This window comes from Tursiops truncatus, chromosome 20 (genome assembly GCF_011762595.2).
Source record: "Tursiops truncatus isolate mTurTru1 chromosome 20, mTurTru1.mat.Y, whole genome shotgun sequence".
In the NCBI taxonomy this organism is placed as follows: Eukaryota; Metazoa; Chordata; class Mammalia; order Artiodactyla; family Delphinidae; genus Tursiops; species Tursiops truncatus.
In genome coordinates this window covers 9,206,302-9,224,995 of record NC_047053.1, presented here as the reverse complement: position 1 = coordinate 9,224,995, position 18,694 = coordinate 9,206,302, and the positions used below count along the sequence as shown (strand labels likewise).

Genomic DNA, 18,694 nt, shown 5'->3' with positions numbered 1-18,694 from the left:
CCCTCTGTCGCCTAACTCTCCCTCCCTCCGCCCAACCCTAGTCCCCTGGACAAAATAAACCAGAGCAAAGAGGGGGAGAACGAAGGTTTCAGCCGCTCAGACCTAATCGATCCTGCGCCCCCGTTTGAGTGGACCCCCAGCCGGGTGGAGAAGACGGGCGAGGCGAGGCTAGTGCTCGTCCGCCCCCTCGTGGAAGGAGCCAAACATTGCCGAGCTTTGCCTACTTGCCGCGCTGGACCCCGGCGTCCCGCCAGCCTCCAAGCGTAGCCGACGGGCGGATGCCCGAGGCCCTAAAGATCCGGGACTGGGGGAGGGCGAAAGGGCTTTGGGCGGGAGTCTGTCTCGCTGGATCCCTAAAAGGATTCAAAAGAGAGTCGGGAGCGAAAGACCGGACCCTAGGTCTCCTGAGCGTCGTCTCTCGGCCCCCACCAGGGGCTTTCCCCACCTCCTCGAGGGGAAGCAGCTGGCGGAGCCGTCCGGTCGCAGGACAATGGAAGGAAACGAACTAGAAATCATATCCGCCCCCTCCCTACCGCGCCCGGCCAGAGCCCCTCTTTTGCAGGCCCCGCTAGAGGAGCCTGTTGAATGACCACACCCTCCCTCTGTCTGAGACCCCACGGGAGCCCACTATCACCTCCCCAAACCTAGTTCCTATTTGGGCTCCCCTTTATCTCCCTTAATACCGTACACTGGAAGGGGGAGTTTTGCTGTATTCACTCTCCTGTAACAGGTTCCTTCCTAAAGCCAACACACCAATTGTCGCTGTCCCAGGCCCCCCGACGACCCAGGTCACCCATATTTCCAATCTCAATATCCCCAACCTCCGCCCCAATTCCAATGTCCCATCAGTTCCACTTTCAGTGGCCCAAGACCCCTTACGTTACGACCACCTAGTGTTTCTGAGGTCCCGCCCTGGAGCCGGAGACCCCGCCCCGGGTTCGCCATCTGGAGAGCGAGGGAGGAAGGAAGGATACAGACCCAGGCGTTCACCCCACCTCCACCCCCGCCCCCGACATCCCGGCCAGATAAAGGAGCCGAGGCCAAGAGGGGAGAGAGACCCCGCCCCCCTTGAGAAGAAAGCTGAAGCCCCTGCAGGACGGGGGTAAGAACCAGAGACTGAGGGAGCCAGACTCCTGGGTCCCCCTAAGAGGGTTGGGGCTTGTTGATGGTAAGAAGACAGAGGCCCAGAAATTGAGCTAAACTAGGGATCCGGGACTAGAGAATGGACTTTCGTGATTCGGGGAAGGGAGCTTCGATTGGGATTTGGAGGGGTGTGGACCACGGGTCATCTGGGGTCTCCAGGCAGGATCGGACTCCTGAGACCAGGCGCGCGGTGGGGCAGAGGGGAAATGGGGGTGCTGGAAGGGCACTGGGAGTCTAAGGGCGCTGCGGGCCGGATTCCTCACACTTGCCATCGACGCCGCGGTGTGGGAACCTTCAACTCGCTCCAAGCGCTGTGGAATCTAGAGGAGGAAAGCGAGCGATGCTGTGGTTGAGGGTAGAAAGAACAAGATGAATTAAGTGAGGCTGCGTGAGCCGGGGCCGGGGGCTTGGCTCTAGCTGCACCTCAGCAGGAAGAGGCAAACTGCGGAAGGGCAGGCGTCTTAGGACGGCCTGGATCCCTGAGCCCTCTCCTTGGCACCCGCAGGCCTGCGTCGCCATGGGCTCCACCGCTGCCCCGGAGGGAACGCTGGGCTACGTCCGCGAGTTCACTCGCCACTCCTCCGACGTGCTCGGCAACCTGAATGAGCTGCGCCTGCGCGGGATCCTCACTGACGTCACGCTGCTGGTTGGCGGGCAACCCCTTCGAGCTCACAAGGCAGTTCTTATCGCCTGCAGGTTCGAGGGGTGGCTCAGGGGTGGGGTGGGACCAAATGGAAAAGGGGCGGAGCCCGAAGGTCTTTGGGAGGGAACCCGAAGCCAAACCTTCCAGAAGCAGGAGGCGGGGCGTCCGCGAATTGGGGGCGGGGTGAGAGTGGGGGAGGCGGGGCTTTGTACAGGGGCGCGTGTCTCCCTCGGTTCCCCAGCCCCTAACATGACCTATCTTTCCTCTCTCCAGTGGCTTCTTCTATTCAATTTTCCGAGGCCGTGCAGGAGTGGGGGTAGACGTGCTCTCCCTGCCCGGGGGCCCCGAAGCCGGAGGCTTCGCTCCTCTTCTGGACTTCATGTACACTTCACGCCTACGCCTCTCTCCGGCCACTGCACCAGCAGTCCTTGCGGCCGCCACCTACTTGCAGATGGAACACGTGGTCCAGGCATGCCACCGCTTCATCCAGGCCAGGTGAGGGAGCCCCAACTCGGTGTTCCTCATGGGTGAAGTGGCATCCTAGGTGTCAAGGGCAAAGGCCAAGATTAGGAAATAGCACTAATGTCCATCGCACTTTTCTCAGCTATGAACCTCTGGGCATCTCCCTGCGGCCCCTGGAGGCAGAACCCCCCACGCCTCCAACGGCCCCTCCGCCAGGCAGTCCCAGGCGCTCCGAAGGGCACCCAGACCCACCTACTGAGTCTCGCAGCTGCAGTCAAGGGCCCCCCAGTCCAGGCAGCCCAGACCCCAAGGCCTGCAACTGGAAAAAGTACAAGTTCATCGTGCTAAACTCTCAGGCCTCCCAAGCAGGGAGCCTGGCAGGGGAGAGGAGTTCTGGTCAACTTTGCTCCCAGGCCCGGCTCCCCAGTGGAGATGAGGCTTCCAGCAGCAGCAGCAGTGAAGAAGGACCCATTTCCGGTCCACAGAGCAGGTACAGAAACTGGAACCCCCCGCAATTTGTAGAGGCAGCCTCAGCTCAGAGGCACAGCCATTGGGCCTGGGTGGTCAGGAACAGGGAGTGAAGGAGTGGGCTTCAGGGACACCAGCTCACCTTAGGGAGTTGGCCAGAGGTCAGGCTTACTCTGTAGGGTGGGACTTGGGCAGTGAAATTGGACATGGCACATTGGTCCATAGTGGCTCATCTCCAGAGGGTAGGCCTATGGCAACAAGTCTTCCAGGGGAGAACCCCACCACCGCCGCCGCCATATAATCTCTCCTAACCCTTGTCTCTGGGCCTTGACATCTGCCTAGGCTCTCTCCAACTGCTGCCACTGTACAGTTCAAATGTGGGGCTCCAGTCAATACCCCCCATCTCCTCACACCCCGGGCTCCAGAGACCACTGGGTCACACTCTGGGCGGGCTCATCCACCACCAGGTAAGAGCCCCTCCTTTTACCCCCTTCTTGGATTTTCTCCCATGGCTGCTCAAGGCCAGTTTAAAGGCCCAGTCCATTTCCTGCTGATTAGACTCACCTAGGGAGCTTTTAAAAATCCCATTGCCCAGGTCACACCCCATAGATCAGAAAGTCTGCAAGTGGGAGCCTGGCATCAGTACTTTTTAAAGCTTCCAGTGAACAGCACTGTTTGGGAACTTCTGGCCTATTTCCATCCAGGCCTGAGTGGTCAGCCCAGGGCTTGGCAAGGCCTCTCTGGCAAGCTGTCATCCAGAGTGGTGCAAGAGAGGAGAGAGAAACAGAAACTTCCACCCACGAGTAGGGGCCTCCACCTACCACCACCGCTATTGGAGTGATTAGCAGAGTACTCTGGAATCAGACAGACATGGAGTCAGATCTTGGCTTGTCCTCTCAATAACCATGTGACCCCAAGCAAGTCAAATGAGCTCCAGAAGCCTTAACAGTAAATTGGGAAAAAGAAAACCCGCTACCGTGTGGTTTGAGGATTCACTGGTATTGTCATTACCCACCACCCTTCCCAGGAAGTGAATTTTTCAGCTGCCAGAGCTGTGAGGCTGTGGCTGGGTGCTCATCGGGGCTGGACCCCTTGGCTCCTGGGGATGAGGATAAGCCCTACAAGTGTCAGCTCTGCCGGTCTGCCTTCCGCTATAAGGGCAACCTGGCCAGCCACCGCACGGTGCACACAGGTAGGGGGGGAGCGGGGAGAGGGCCCTGGCCTTGGTGCCCACAGCCGTCCCCTGGTAGAGTCCCTGACCTCCCTTCCTCCCTGCCTCCAGGGGAAAAGCCCTACCACTGCTCCGTCTGCGGAGCCCGCTTTAACCGGCCGGCTAACCTAAAAACGCATAGCCGCATCCATTCGGGAGAGAAGCCCTACAAGTGTGAGACGTGCGGCTCGCGCTTTGTACAGGTACGGCGCCCGTTTCAGAGACGGCTCGCAGGCAAATTTCCGAGAGGGCGAGGTGGGCCGAATGGGGAGGGTTCTGTCCCTCCCATTGGCGCTGTCTGAGGTCCCCTCCTCTCCCAGGTAGCGCATCTGCGCGCGCACGTGCTGATCCACACCGGGGAGAAGCCCTATCCTTGCCCCACCTGCGGGACTCGCTTCCGCCACCTACAGACCCTCAAGAGCCACGTTCGCATCCACACGGGAGAGAAGCCTTACCACGTGAGTACCCGACCTGGCTTGACCCAAAGCCTTGGAATTACCTTCCGTTTACCGAGGGGCGGAGCTCTGAAAGGAGCCGGCCCAGCGGTTCTAGACCTGTTCGAGGTGGGCGGTGTCCTTGTGAGTAAGGGGCGGGGGCCGAGGGTAGGGGTGGCAGGTATAGAAGTTAGGCTCCTGGACGGGGCGCTACCCTCCTGGAGAGGAGCTGACGGATGGAGAAAGCTTTGCTGAAGAGGGCGGGGCGTAGCTCCTAGGCCTTCCCCTAAGGATTTGGGAGCATGTAGGGACTAAAGAGCTTCTCTAAGATAGAGTGCTGGGCGGTTCTCCTTTGCTCAACACCTAAAAGGTGGTCGTGCTTGGGGAGGGACCTGACTCAGCTGTCCTCCGACAGTGCGACCCCTGCAGTCTGCATTTCCGGCACAAGAGTCAACTTCGGCTGCATCTGCGCCAGAAACACGGAGCTGCTACCAACACCAAAGTGCACTACCACATTCTGGGGGGGCCCTAGCTGAGCGCCTGCCCAGGCCCCACTCCCTTCCTGGAAGACAGGAAAGCTGCGGCTCACGCCTGGGTTCGCTGTCAGGCTTGGGCATAGGGGTGTGCAAGGCCCCTCGATGTCAGCGACTTGCCACCACCTTAATTTCTCACTGGGGAGAGCAGGGGTGGCAGATCCCAACTTGATCTGCCTTTGTTTTGCTGGTCAAAACCTCTTCCCCACGATCACAATTGTTTCTGAGGAGAGAACGAGCTAGGAGCTGGAGGAGGGGAGAGACTGGAGGCCTGGTTTCTACCTGCAGCCCCCATCTCATTCGGTTTATCTGTAAATATAATTTATTGAGGCCTTTGGGTGGCACCAGGGCCTTCATTCTATTGCATTTCCCATGTCCCTCTTCCCCAAGTGTGATCAAAAGTGACCTGAAACACAGAATGTGAGGTCATGGCTCTGCCGGCAGAGATTAGCACTTGGCTGCCTCCTTTGGCGTGAGTGTTTTGTATTATTATTGTCATAACTTTTATCTTTAGAGTTGTTCTTTTCCTATTTGCTTGTTGGTTTGTTTCAAATGGAGAAAGGGGTTCTCTGTGTCCTACCCCTCCAATTCTAGGTCTGGAAACGTAATTTGTTCTAGGGCAGCTCTGGGAACATGTGGGTTTATGGAATTGGGTCAGGAACCCTCTCTGGTATTCTGAATGTTGTAGGTTTTCTAGCAGGCCAGCACTGGATTAGACTTTTTCTGTTCTTCAAGGGTTACAGGAACCTATGGTGAGCCTGAAGTGGAGGTAATAAGTACCTCCTAGAGGCAGTGGGTGTGGGGCCTTTGTCAGTCTTGGAACTGGGGTGATGATTACAGGGGCTTTCTCTTATGTTCCTAACTGTCCCATTCGTCTGATCACCTAGGTCTGGCTCCACTGTGTCTGTTTGATAGAACTCACCCAGGAGCTTGAGTTGGGCCCACAATCCTCCCACTAGGGCCCGTTCTTAGCACTGAGTTGATCCCTCCATGCAGGAGAGATCTGAAATTCCTCACCAGAGATGATGCAATCTTTTCTGATTCTGCCCAGTCTCTAAGCATGTTATGACCTAGGGGAGAATTATGAAACCCTTTATCTTGACTAAACAGTAAAGAGTATGACTCATCCTTTACTGCAGAGGTGTCTGGGTTTGAATGTTCCTTGGGGTTCTACCTGAGATGAACCTGTTCTTCCTTTAGTAGGTTTTCGGACATCTTCTGGCAAGTGTCCAGATTCCAGAAACTTCTTTGCCTCTAGAAGTCACAGCTGCTTGGTAACTTTCTTACCTTAGAAAAGCTGGGTCTGTGACCTGGTCTTCCTGTCACTGCATTCCTGTCCGGAACCAGTGAAAGCACTAGAACCTTCCACAGGGAGAGAAAAGGGGTTGAGTTCCACTATGGATTTTCTGTAGTTTGGGATTATGATCGGAATTACTGTTGGGATTAGAGATTTAGAAGATTTAAAAGACTGACTGATGGACCCTCTAGTTGACCAAGTATCCAGGTAGGATTAAGAGGTTGGTTGAGGGGCAAAGTCTCTGGTGTAGGCCAAGTAGGTAGAAGGTTAGGAATGGGTTGCTTCTTAACTGTGTGGAATGTCTGGAATGTTAGATGATACTCTGAAGCCTTGATTTACAGTCCTGCCCCTGTTGCCCTGGGGGATTAGGGACATGGGGTGGAAGGTAAAAAGCACTTTGAATTTGCAGGGTGGAGGTTCCTCAAGACAGGTCAGTACTAGTGGCTGTCACTTGGGGACTGGTGAGAGAGCTACTCTTCTCCCTCTTTGCCTCTTACTCCCCACTGCAGAATTGAAGGAGGTAGGGAAAGCAGAGGAGAGAGCTGAGAAGGAACCATGATTTTTTTTTTTTTTTTTTTTTTTTTTACCAGATTGGATGGGCAGGTGGAGAGTGCCAAGGGGTGGAGATGTTAGATCTTGCAAGATCAGAATCATGGAATAAAGAAGCCTCTCTGTGCTGCCTGTTGTGTCCTGGGTTCTTGCCTGTGGGGATCTGGGGACTGAGGGTTCTGAAGCTGGGGAAAGAGGGTATCCTATCCTTCCTGGATACCATCTTGGATTCTGTGCCCATCCCACTGTCCCATCCCACCAGACATTTTAAGTAGCCCTTGTTCTCCCCTTCCCTGCCCTTGCCTTCCGGATCATTATGTAGGAACCAGTGACTTCATGAAGTTTCTCCGGAGCCACCTGCATCCTACTGCTCTGAAGTCACTTCCTGCCTGAGGTGTGGAGGCAGCAGGGAGAAACCAGGAAGCCACTAATAATACCAACATGTTGGGGGATGCATCTGTGCAGGGGAACTTAATGCCTGGACACCCTCTACCACCACCACCACCACAGAAAATGGATAGGACTTGGGTGCCATAAGGATAATAGGAGCTGGAGGTGGCAGTGAGAAGGCTGTGTGGTTAGAGCCAGCGTGCCAGCTCTACCCCTCCCCCAGCAGTGGTGTCTTGGAATCCATCCAGTGCCTAGTACACACTTCTCTCCCACCCTTTCCCCTGTCCTGTGTGTGTCATGGGTGCACAGCCTTGTTCTACCCAGAGGTTAAGGGGTCACTAATTCTGATAAGTGGACTTAAATTTTGGACTTAAATTCCTTTTGGACTTAAATTCCTCATCCATGAAATAAGTCCATTAGCATGGAAGGAATAAGTTCCTTCCAACGTTTACAGTTTGTGGTTGTGCTTCTTAATCTTTTAAAACCCATGACCTGGGTTAGATTTTTTTTTTAAGCACAAAACAAAGAAACTAAACTAAAACCTTCCTTCCCCTCCCACTGCAGCTTATCCCCTGTTTAAAATAAGACCAGCTTAAAATAAAATAAGACCAGCTAATATTACTTAACTCCTACTACATGTCAGGCCCTAAACTAAACATTTTAGTGTATAGATTTTCTAATTCAACTCCCCCAACAACCCTAAAAGTAGGTACTATTATTAGCCCCAGTTTACAAGTGGGGAAACCAGCTGAGAGGTTCAATGTCTTGGCCAAGTTAAGAAGTGATGAAACCAGGATTGGAACTGTGATTTGATTCTAAAGACTGCGCTCTTAACCACTCTGTTATACAGCCACACCAATTTCTACATCTTTGGTACAGTCCCCACCAGCCAAAGTTCTAACTCCACTTAAAAAAAAAAAAAAAAAAGCTTCTTGGGTATGATTACTTTTATTTCCCACGTATAAAATTATACGGCTCAATATGCTTTTTTAAATTATACAGCCTCCCTCCCCACCCCAGCCCCACTTGTCTGGGTATGACCCCTTGAGTTCAAATTTCAAGGTCAGTGTTCTAAGGATCTTGAAGCCAAGTCATTAGTGCTCTATAAGGCTGGAGGAACTGGGTACTGGTTGGGTAGGAGGGGCTGATTGCGCCAGTGGTCATGGCTTGTCTCTAGTCTATCCCATCATGAGATCAAAAGCTGTGATTAGGAAGTGGTTGTTACTAGAGGTCAGAGGAAAATGTTCCAGCCCCATTGAAGACGAGGGCTGGTGGGGCTCTGAGTGAGCTCAGAGTTGCACTTCCTCTCCCCAGTTATTTTTGGTCTCTGTGACCCGTAGGTTTCCTGTTAGTGGGAACAGAAGGGACAGGAACGAGTTCCCAATACAGAAATCAACGCCAAGAGTCCAAGAGCCCAGTCTCCTCTCTCTTTCCTTGGCCTTTGAACCCACTCAGGAATCCAGGCATCTAGATTCTAGTGGCCTCAGGCGCTTGGCCAGGTATTTTATCTTATCTCATAATCCCTCCGCACCACCCACCCCACCCCCGCCCCGCTTTTCAGCTCCCGGGCCCCTCATCAAGCAAGTATGTGTCTTCCTCTCCTGAACCAGTTTACCAACTCCTAACGCCCACGGACTCCTTACGTGCGCATCTCCGTGCTGAAATCTGGTCGAATTGGCCCGCTAGTTGGACAGGAGACCGAAGCTACCTCCTGGTTGGTTCCTGGGTCACCTAGGGCCCGTCTATTTAGCCTGCTAAAGTCCCCTCCTCACGCCTGCGCCCCACTCACTGCCCCAGAACAGGTTCTAAAGCCCGCCCTGCCCTTATGGCTCCGCCCCCTTCTGAGGAGTCCCGCGTTCTCATTGGTGAGCTACAGACAGGGATGTTGGCCGGGCTGGCCAGGTGCAGACACTTCCAGTGATAAGATAGATAATCCACCCTGACACCTCAGGGATGGGGCCCAAACTCAGTGCTGCCCCCTGGCTCCTAGACCGAAAGTCAGCCCTCTCCTCCGTCTGTCCCGCCCAGGCCTCGACTCTCCACTCACGGCCGGCGGAGCCACGCCCCCCGGCGCTGAGCGCAGGGCCAAGCGCCCGCCTGGTCTCCCTACCTATATCGCCCCCGCTAGGGGAAGGGCGCAGGCGCCTCACGCAGCCTCTCTGCAGCTTTCAAGCCCTCGTTGGTACTTTCCTCTCTACCATCCTCTGCTCCCTGCTCGGCTGCGAGTGGTCCGGTTGGGTGGGTGGGCAGAGGTGGAACGTCCTGAGCCCTGCTCCGGAAGGGGCTTAAGGCGGCAGTCCTGTTACCTCCCAGATGGCACTTAGGGCCGAGCCCCCCGACGGGGGCTGGGGGTGGATGGTGGTGCTCTCAGCGTTCTTCCAGTCGGCGCTGGTGTTCGGAGTGCTCCGCTCCTTCGGCGTCTTCTTTGTGGAGTTTGTGGCTGCGTTTGAGGAGCCGGCAGCGCGAGTCTCCTGGATCGCCTCCATAGGAATCGCGGTGCAGCAGTTCGGGAGTGAGTGCTGCGCCTGGGTCCAGAGTCCTGTGACCCTCGACCCTCGGAAGGGAGAGGAGATGCGGGGACGGTAAAGGAGATGGTGGGGGTGGGGTCAGTGCTGGAGAAGGACGCCTGTGATCTTCTCTCAGAACACTTCCTCTTCTCCAGGCCCAGTGGGCAGTGCGCTGAGCACCAAGTTCGGGCCCAGGCCTGTGGTGATGGCTGGGGGCATCTTGGCTGCGTTGGGGATGCTGCTTGCCGCCTTTGCTACCTCCTTAACCCACCTGTACCTGAGTATTGGGCTGCTCTCAGGTGAGACCCTGGGCAAGGGCGGGTCAAAAGCCTGAGTCTTTTTGGCCTCTGGACTTTTACCTTCTTCCTGCTCCTTCCAAAAGGCTTAGGGAGACGCTGAGAGAAAGTTTTGGCTAGCACCTGTGCCCAGAAGGCAATTTTGTTTTTAATTACATCGGTTTATTTATGGCTGCGTTGGGTCTACGTTGCTGCGCGTGGGCTTTCTCTAGTTGCATCGAGTGGGGGATACTCTTCGTTGCGGTGCGCCGGGCTTCTCTTGGCGGTGACTTCTCTTGTTGCGGAGCACAGGCTCTAGGCGCGCGGGCTTCAGTATTTGTGGCATGTGGGATTTATAGTTGTGGCTCGCGGGCTGTAGAGCGCAGGCTCAGTAGTTGGGGTGCACAGGCTCAGTTGCTCCGTGGCCCTTGCTCCTTCCCAGACCAGAGCTCGAACCCGTGTCCCCTGCATTGGCAGGCGGATTCTTAACCACTGCACCACCAGCAAACTCCCCCAGAAGGGAATTCTTAAGAGAGGTGACTAAAATGATAAACAGGTTAGGGGAAATCAGGAAATTCAAAGACACAAGCCCAGGGCTAGTGGGACTGGAGTGTAAAAGGAAGAATTACTGTAAAATTGTGTCAGATGTGAAAGCTGTGAAATAGATATCATTATCCTATTTACAGATGAGGAAAGGCTTTAAGCTTATGCAACTTGGCAAGTGAAGTTCACACAGCCGGAAATGGTAGAGCCCAGGTCTAACTCCAGAGTTCTATGGTAGTTAACTTTGCAAACATTCCAGAGTCCCATAAAGTATATTACCCCCATTTTGCAGATGAGATTGAGGCTAGGAGATTAAGTAAATAGACAAGGTCATACAGCTAGCAAGTATCAAGCTAGGATTGTAATTTACACCTGTGCTACCTTCTGCTGCTGGGCAGTGTTGGGATGATTGTGTGCCCTGAGCTCCTTATGGGTCTCTCAACCCCCATTTCTTCCTTTTTGACAGGATCTGGCTGGGCCTTGACCTTCACTCCCACCCTGGCCTGCCTGTCCCGTTACTTCTCTCGTCGGCGATCCCTGGCCACTGGGCTAGCACTGACGGGCGTGGGCCTCTCCTCCTTTGCTTTTGCTCCACTCTTCCAATGGCTGCTCAGCCAGTACGCCTGGCGGGGGGCCCTGCTGCTGGTGTCTGCCCTCTCCCTCCACTTGGTGGCCTGTGGTGCTCTTCTCCGCCCACTCTCCCTGGCCGAGGACCCTGTCGTGGGTGGCCCTGGGGCCCAACTTGCCAACCTTCTCCATCATGGCCCCTTCCTCCGTTACACCGTTGCCCTCACCCTGATCAACACTGGCTACTTCATTCCCTACGTGCACCTGGTAGCCCATCTTCGGGACCTAGATTGGGACCCACTGCCTGCTGCCTTCCTGCTCTCAGTGGCGGCTATTTCTGACCCTGTGGGGCGTGTGGCTTCTGGGTGGCTAGGGGATGCAGTCCCAGGGCCTGTGGCAAGACTCCTGATGCTCTGGACCACCCTGACTGGGGTGATACTGGCCCTGTACCCTGCGGCTCAGGCTCCCACAGCCCTGGTGGCTCTGACTGTGGCCTATGGCTTCACATCAGGGGCCCTGACCCCAGTGGCCTTCTCCGTGCTGCCTGAACTGGTGGGAACTGGAAAGATATACTGTGGCCTGGGACTGGTGCAGATGGTAGAAAGCATCGGGGGGCTGCTGGGGGCTCCTCTATCAGGTAAGGGGACTGGGATTTCCAGGTGGGTGCGGGCTGCCACGTCATACCATTCAGGGAGGGAATTGACATTATAGTTATGTGAATACTGCCCTCTGGTATGGTACATACACAGCCTGCATGGTCAACCACAGCAGCCCTGAAATGGGTCCAAAGTGGCAGGGTACCTACAGTTGGGGTTTTCAGAGGACCTGGTCAGACCTGGCCAGACATAACATGCCAGTGTCTGCCTTTTCCCTTGGCCCACTGGGCCCCAGGCCAGGGGTCTGAGCCATCTGGTCAAAGTTCTCCAGGCTCCTGATGCCAGAACCTTCAGACCCTTAACATTTTCCTAACTATTAACTGAAGGCATGGAAGAGAAGGCCACAGCTACTGGAAAGAAAGGCACAAGTGTGCCTGACTCCATCTGGATCCCCAAATCCCCACTGGCTGGTTCAGAGATCCTTTCTGAAAGCAGGAAGGTGGTTGAAATGGCCTTTTGAGGCCCCTGGGAAGCCTGAGTTCTTGAGCTCATCCAGTCCTACCTTGAGAGTTCTAATTCTCCAAGATGATGGGTTAAGGATTATTTTCTTCCCTCCACCCCAAAATGTGTCTGAGTCCCAGGAAACAGATAACCCATGTGTATTCTTTTTCTCTCTTGAATCTAGGCTACCTCCGGGATGTGACAGGCACCTACACAGCTTCTTTTGTGGTGGCTGGGGCCTTCCTTCTTGCAGGGAGTGGAGTTCTCATCACTCTGCCCCACTTCTTCTGCTTGTCAGCTCCTACCTCCAAGCCCCAGGACCCTGTAACAGAGGCACTGGATACCAAAGTCCCCCTGCCCAGGGAGGGGCTGGGAGAGGACTGAACTCCAGGAAGGGGGAGTCAGACCCAGAAACCCAGGGGTTGTTGGCTCCAGGTCTTCTGCCCCATCTTGGCACCCACAGAACCACAGTGCCTTAAGCATCGTTATCTGCCTCCTCCCCCCCAGAGCAGGCCTGGGGCTCCTGCGATGTGTGTGCCAACCCTTTGTATTTTGTCTTATCTCTTCTTCGCTCGCACAACCTTTTCTGAAGGATCCAGGAGTTCAGCCTGCTCCACTGAGCTGTGAATCGACTGTGGAAACTCAAAGGCCAAGAGACTTATCATGTTTTACATGTGATCTCTGGTGTTGCCTCCCACATTTCTTCCCTGAAGACAGATCTTTGGGAAAGAGGGATGCCCCTTTGAGATAAAACTGAATAAGAAAACCGGACAATAATCAGAACCTCAAAAAGAATTGGGGCCCATATGCCTGGGTTGGCTGAATGGGGTCACGCTGGGGACTGGAGGGGAGGTATCCAGGAGCTCTGGTGACCCAGAGCATTTAACCCTGGACTCTGCTCTCTGGATCACAGTTCCTCCTACTTGCCCACTGACCTCCCTCTTTCCCACTATCCCCTGTAACTTAGGAAAGAAATTAAGAAAATGGTGAGGGACATGCGGGGGGTGCTAGCTGGGGAGGGGGAGATAAAGCTAAGAGAGCTGAAGTCTGGGTCTGGGATTCTTATGTTTTCATCAGGCCAGTAGAAGGAGACTGAAATGCAGGAGAGAGTTATCTGGGAAATGAGGATGGGGCAGCTAGCACCCATGAGCACCCCCCTCCTCCAACAAACTGAAGCTGATAGGCAGACAGTTTCTCAAAGATTTCCTGTTATAATGGCAAGAACTTGGGCAAAGAGAAACGGACTGACTAGACAAACACCCTTCCTGCCTCGCACGGCTTAGGGGGATCCTGTTCCTATCAACCAGCCTTTTTGGATATTTTAAGTAGAATGTTTGCAGCATCCTAGATTGCCTAACAATTGGAGATTGCCTAACAAAAGCAGATAGAAAGTCTTTATTGGGGGCGAGGCTCAAACAAGAAAATGGTCAACAAGTGCTGTCCAGAGTGGAGTGAGGGCCTCCTGGGGGGAGCAGGGCAACCTGAGGGCTGGGGAGCAGCTCCCCCCTCTCAGGGGGTGGGGTGCCTGGACGTGAGGCTGGACGGCAGGAGGGCAGCGCACTGGGCAGCCCCATGTAGATGAAGCTGCCAGAGAGGATGAAAGAGCTGCACACGAGGAAGGAGGCAGTGAAGTCTCCTGTCTCATCCCTTAGGAAGCCTGAGAGGAGGGGGAAAGGAACTCAGAGGCCTCCGTGCCCAGGTGCAGAGGAGGGGTGCGAGCGGATCTGCTGGCTCAGGCCCTTACCTGACAGGGGAGGGCCCAGAAGCCCCCCCAGGCTCATCAGCATCATCACCAGCCCGGTGGCCTGCACCACACCGCCGACGCCCACCAGCCCCGGGAGCACGCCGAAAACCAACGGGGCGTAACTTCCGGCGCTCAGCCCGTAGGCCCCAGCCGCGGCCAGCAGGGGGCCCCCCCAGCTCTCCTCGTTCCCCACCACCGGCACCAGACCCACCGCCAGCAGCCCTAACCCTGTCAGGGCCCCGAACATCGCCAGCAACCGCGGGAGGGGCACCCAACCCTGGTCCGCCAGCCACCCGCAGAGCAGCCGGGCGCCCGCGTCCCCCACGGCAGCCACCGTCACCACCAGCACCGCCCCATACCCCCCCAGGCCCCGATCTAAAGCGTGAGGGGCCAGGTGCACGTAGGGGACGAAGTACCCGCCCCCCACCAAGGCCGTGCCTAGAGCAAAAACTAAGAAGGCCCGGCGTGTGAAGAGATCTAGGCCGAGGGCAGCTAGCGGGCTTCGGGGTGGGCCCAGGGGGTCTCCAGGGAGCGCCAGGGGTCGCAGCAGGGCGCCACAGGGGGTGAGGTGGAGGGTAATGGAGCCAAGGAGGAGCAGGGCGCCCCGCCAGCCGAAATTATCGAGGAGGAGCTGCAAGGCGGGCGCCAGAAGCAGCGAGGAGGCCCCGTTGCCCGTGAGTGCCAGCCCCACGGCCAAGACTCGACGGCGGGAGAAGTAACGGGAGAGGGTCCCGAGGGCAGGGGCGAATACCAGGGCCCAGCCGGAGCCTGCGAATGGATAGGACCGGGTGAGGACAGGAGCTGGGATGCCTGCCCCCACCATCCCAGCTCGGCTGCTCGCAGGAGGCCCTCGCGCCCTTGGCCTCCAGCTGCCGACACGCTCTGTCTCCACCATCACCCCTGAAGAACCCGGGAATCCCTCTCTCCTCACCAGCAAGGACGCCCAGGCCAAGGTAGAGGTGCAGCAGACTGCGGGCGAAAGCCGAGAAGACGAAGCCGAGCGAGGTGAGGACGCCCCCAACCATCACCACGGGGCGCGCCCCCCAGCGGGTGCTCAGGGCGCTGCCCACTGGGCCTGGAGGGAGGCGGAGTCAACGGAAGACACGCTCCTGGACCCCCAAACTCGCTCCAACACTTCTCATTGGCTGTTTGCCTGGCCTAAACTTCTCCCCCTGCCTAATAGCCTCTCCGCCTTGACCTCAAGACCCACTATATTCTAGAACTTAGGTACACTGGTCGACCTTTCTTACGTTGTCTGGTAATCAACCAGGTGTGTCCCCCACCACTGCACTCATGGCCCCTCCACCCCGGTTCCCGCCTCCCACCTCGGGGCCCCCCCTCACTGGCTGCCTGCTGCACGGCCAGGGCCAGGGCGCTGACCCACGCAGTGTCCTGAGCGCTTCGGTCAAAATGCTCCGCGAGGTCAGGGAGGGCGAGGCCCAGGGAGCGTAACAGTCCGTAGGAAAGCCCATTCACCGCGAAGGCTGCGGCCGCCACCACCCAGCCCCAGACCCCGTCCGGGGGTCCGGCTGGCTTGGGGGTCATCACCGCCTGGAGGAGGGGGACCACCTGTGAGAGAAGTCTCCAGGTCTGTGCCTCCTTTAGGGACCCGGGCATCCCTGAGATCCAGCTTCTGGCTCTTTGCCCAGGGTGGGCACGTCACCCTGAGCACGACAGGACGGAGACGGAGGAGCCTAGGGACAGAACTCCCGGGTTCGCGCGATCCCGGGACGGGATGACAGCCGGATCCCCCAGGCCTGAGACTCCCCCTCCCACACACCCGTCTCCCTTACCCGACCTCTCCGGGCGGTGCGGGGAGAGGAAGGGCTCGGCCCGCTTTTCTCCCTGCTTCCGGGGCGGGCGGGGCCCCAGAGGGAGCAAATGTAGAGATGGAGCCCAACTTGGACGGGCTCTCAAGGTAAACAGAGAGCTCCACAGGGGGGCTGAGCCACCTGGGACGGGGGGGGGGTACGGAGGGCGGGGGCGAGCTGAGACAGCCAATCCGCCGAGCCGCGGGTGAGGCCAGACGCCGAGTCCTACGGGGATTGAATTATCCACTTACACCCCCAACCCCGGGGAAGGGAGGGGTGAGGAATGAATGCCGCCACGCCCACGCCCACGCACCTGCCGCCGGCTGTGCACCCGGGAGACGCGTGGATTGCAACCTCCAGCCTGCCCAACGTCGGTAGGCAACGCACGGAAATAGCGGTAGTCCTCCCAAAGCCTGAGTGGATGAGTACTTTCGTTCTCAGGGAACGTTGCTGGAGAACCTGGTAAAAGCTCTCGGATGTTAAATCACCTCCACGGAGTGTATGTTGCGTGCTTAACAATAATATGCCCTCAAGGACGGAGGAGAAGGAAGAGGACTTCCTTATGATGGGCCAGGGACATGTACACATGTCATCTTTCATCTTCACAATCACCCTGTGAAAAAGGTGTTCTTCCCATTTTACAGATAAGGTAACTGAAACTTAGGGAGGTTAGGTGACTTGCCCAAATCACTCAGCTTAAAAAAGAAAAAAATGGTGGAAATATTTGAATTGGGGTCTGTCCAACTGCGGAACCATACAAGAAGAACAGACCTAGGACTGAAATAGAATCCGCCACCATGGAGGGAAATGGCCTGGAGACAGTTTGATGCCAAACTGACCTGGAAATGGTAGAGCCTTTGCAGAGCCAGAGAGTTTATGATTCTGAGATAGGGGTTACTGGGAATACAAAGGATTCTTGAGGTCAGAATCGCGGAAGAGTTAGATTAGAATTTTAAAAACAAAGTTAAGAAATCCGATAATTGAACCCAGGTATTGGTTTCTTGAAAAAATTTTCCTTTTTACATTAGGATTAAGTTTACCATTAATTTACTTCAGCTGTTTGATCAAGGGATGTGTTCTTTGATTTAATTTTCCAACAGTATCAGAGAAATTGGCAGTTTACAGTTTGGCGTATGCAACATCCGAAAGCCACATGGTGGCAGTGTTTCCTAATGGTTGAGAACGTTTCTACAAATAAAGAAAAGAAAAACAGCTTCTTAATCAGTGAAACTGTAAACCTAACAACATGATCTTCGAGGGCTCTCCACTGCCTATAGGAGGTAAAAAAAACAACAAAATTCTCTACTTTGGGCATGAGGCCTTTCACAATCAAAGGTAGACTATCTTTCCATCCCATCTCCCTCCCCTCTCTCCTACACCCTTCCATCAGCCGCCTGTATGGACATGCCTAGCTTTTTCTCACTCCTGAAGTTTTGAATATGTCATGCCCTTTGCTTGAAATGGCCTGGATGGGGTACAGGAGCCCTGACACACACACCCTAGGAAGGTGGTCTCACCAGCTTCCCTAGCTGGGTGTGCTGTTGTGAAAGGCACCTGGGAGACAGAGGCAGCATGTCCTCAGCCAGGGGGAAGGCACGGAGCCCACGTCCCGACATGGCCGGTGAGGACTCTGCTCCAAGCTGAATGAGGCCAAGTGAAACAAATCACTCCCTCTCCATGGTGAAGGAGAAATGCAGGGCAGTCAAAGAGGAGACTGGGTCCTCAGGGTCTGGGAGTGACACTGAGCACCTTTACAGGATACTTATGAACCAACAGGGCATCCCAGAGCCTGGGGCTACGGTGATTGGCTGCGAAAGGGCACGTTCATCTTCTACCTCATGTTGCCTGTATTCTTAGCCAACAGTGAGCCCTGAGGGAACTCACGATGCAAACAGGATGCCCCCTATCAAACCATCAGACACTGCAGCCCTCCACCCCCAACAGTGTACCCTGAGGAGACTCAGGATGAGAAAGCCCAGGATACTGGCCCCAGATGGCTGAGGTGCGTATCAAAGGAATGATTTCAGTGAGCCCAGACTCTTGCATCTTCCCATACATGGAAAAGTGCTAAATTCCTTAAGATATCTGGTTTTCTTTAATTGACATTAATCTTTTGATGTTCCGACTACCTGGTCTTTGTTGCAAAAACTCCTGGATATCCTGGCTCCGCCCCTTGCCTCTTCGGAGCAATCTCTGAGTTATCTGCCATACTGTGTCCAGGGCTTAAGTCCTCAGTTTCGTCTGCTGAATAAAACATAACTCTCAACTTTTAGGTTGTGCATTTTTCTCAGTCAACAAGCAAATATAGCAGTGAGGTTGGGAGAATGAATTCCCAAGCTAGACTTCGTGGGTTTGAAGCCCATCTTTGCCACTTATTAGCTGTATTACTGTAAACAAGTTATTCAACCTCTCTGTGCCTCGATTTCTTCATCTCTAAAATGGGGATAATAATAGTAGCTACCTGATAGGATTGCTATGGGAATAAAATGAGACACTGTGTATACATGTATGAATAAGGGACTTAGAACAGTGCCTGGAACATGATATATGTCAGCCCCTCTTGCACCCCTGCCCCTTCCCCACTGGCTACACCTACTGATGCCTCAAGGTTAAAGAACCACATTGGTCTGGTGAGTTCTCAGTAGAACTACACAGCTTTATAAGACGTGAATGGCTACAAAGAGAGGTTAAATGGATTTTTTCTCTTAGTAGTGAGTGGTTTTCTTAGCATTTTCCAAAGTTTAGGAGAAAATGCTGGTCTCCCTATCTCAACTCTAAAAACAAATGAGAAGAAAAGGAGTCAAAATAAGTTTTGTTCATTCGCTTCCTCATACAAAATATTTATAGACACCTACCATGCCAGATGCTCTGCTTAGGGCTAGGGATACAACTATGAATGCTACAGTCTCTCCCCTCCAAGCCCCCACAATCAAATTAAGAGAAAAAGTGAAATAAAGACATCTCAACACAACGAAAGGGACGCAGACACCATAGAGTGGTGCATGGGAGGAATTGACTCAT

General features: G+C 54.9%; 4 protein-coding genes across 15 annotated transcripts in view; 2 read left to right on the top strand and 2 right to left on the bottom strand.

Annotated features, from left to right (window-relative positions):
* The first annotated feature begins 1,060 nt into the window (after positions 1-1,060).
* Positions 1,061-6,776, top strand: BCL6B (BCL6B transcription repressor). 5 transcript variants are annotated; one of them, XM_033847097.2, is made up of 9 exons: positions 1,061-1,168; positions 1,649-1,839; positions 2,060-2,281; positions 2,391-2,738; positions 3,059-3,183; positions 3,744-3,908; positions 3,999-4,129; positions 4,247-4,384; positions 4,776-6,776. In XM_033847097.2, the coding sequence occupies exons 1-9, from the start codon at positions 1,166-1,168 to the stop codon at positions 4,890-4,892; spliced, it is 1,440 nt and encodes a 479-aa protein (XP_033702988.2). In that variant the 5' UTR covers positions 1,061-1,165; the 3' UTR covers positions 4,893-6,776. The 5 variants fall into 5 exon arrangements, with proteins under 5 accessions (XP_033702988.2, XP_033702989.2, XP_073654487.1 ...); XM_033847098.2 differs by lacking the exon at positions 3,744-3,908; XM_073798386.1 differs by having other exon boundaries at positions 3,744-4,129.
* SLC16A11 (solute carrier family 16 member 11) overlaps positions 6,742-18,694 on the bottom strand; it is a 25,303-nt gene continuing 13,350 nt past the window's right edge. Inside the window, exons 1-5 of one of the 6 annotated variants that reach the window (XM_073798389.1) lie at positions 15,987-16,118; positions 15,206-15,413; positions 14,794-14,937; positions 13,863-14,630; positions 6,742-13,775 (exon numbers count right to left, since the gene is read on the bottom strand). In XM_073798389.1, coding sequence (XP_073654490.1) covers positions 13,546-13,775; positions 13,863-14,630; positions 14,794-14,937; positions 15,206-15,407 — 1,344 coding nt within the window. In that variant the 5' untranslated portion in view covers positions 15,408-15,413; positions 15,987-16,118 and the 3' untranslated portion in view covers positions 6,742-13,545. Of the gene's footprint in view, positions 13,776-13,862; positions 14,631-14,793; positions 14,938-15,205; positions 16,133-18,694 lie in introns of those variants that run through there. The other 5 variants (XM_073798390.1, XM_073798388.1, XM_033847109.2 and 2 more) reach the window with 5 other exon arrangements.
* SLC16A13 (solute carrier family 16 member 13) lies at positions 9,443-12,796 on the top strand. Of its 2 annotated transcripts, XM_033847112.2 has the most exons (4): positions 9,443-9,641; positions 9,792-9,935; positions 10,921-11,658; positions 12,303-12,796. In XM_033847112.2, the coding sequence occupies exons 1-4, from the start codon at positions 9,443-9,445 to the stop codon at positions 12,500-12,502; spliced, it is 1,281 nt and encodes a 426-aa protein (XP_033703003.1). In that variant the 3' UTR covers positions 12,503-12,796. The 2 variants fall into 2 exon arrangements, with proteins under 2 accessions (XP_033703003.1, XP_033703004.1); XM_033847113.2 differs by lacking the exon at positions 9,792-9,935.
* The window catches only part of LOC117309537 (C-type lectin domain family 10 member A), a 36,462-nt gene continuing 35,570 nt past the window's right edge, over positions 17,803-18,694 (bottom strand). The window contains exon 11 of one of the 2 annotated variants that reach the window (XM_073798396.1): positions 17,803-17,914. The gene's annotated coding sequence lies outside the window, so the exon portion shown is untranslated. The remainder of the gene's footprint in view (positions 17,915-18,694) is intronic. The other variant, XR_012328795.1, reaches the window with a different exon arrangement.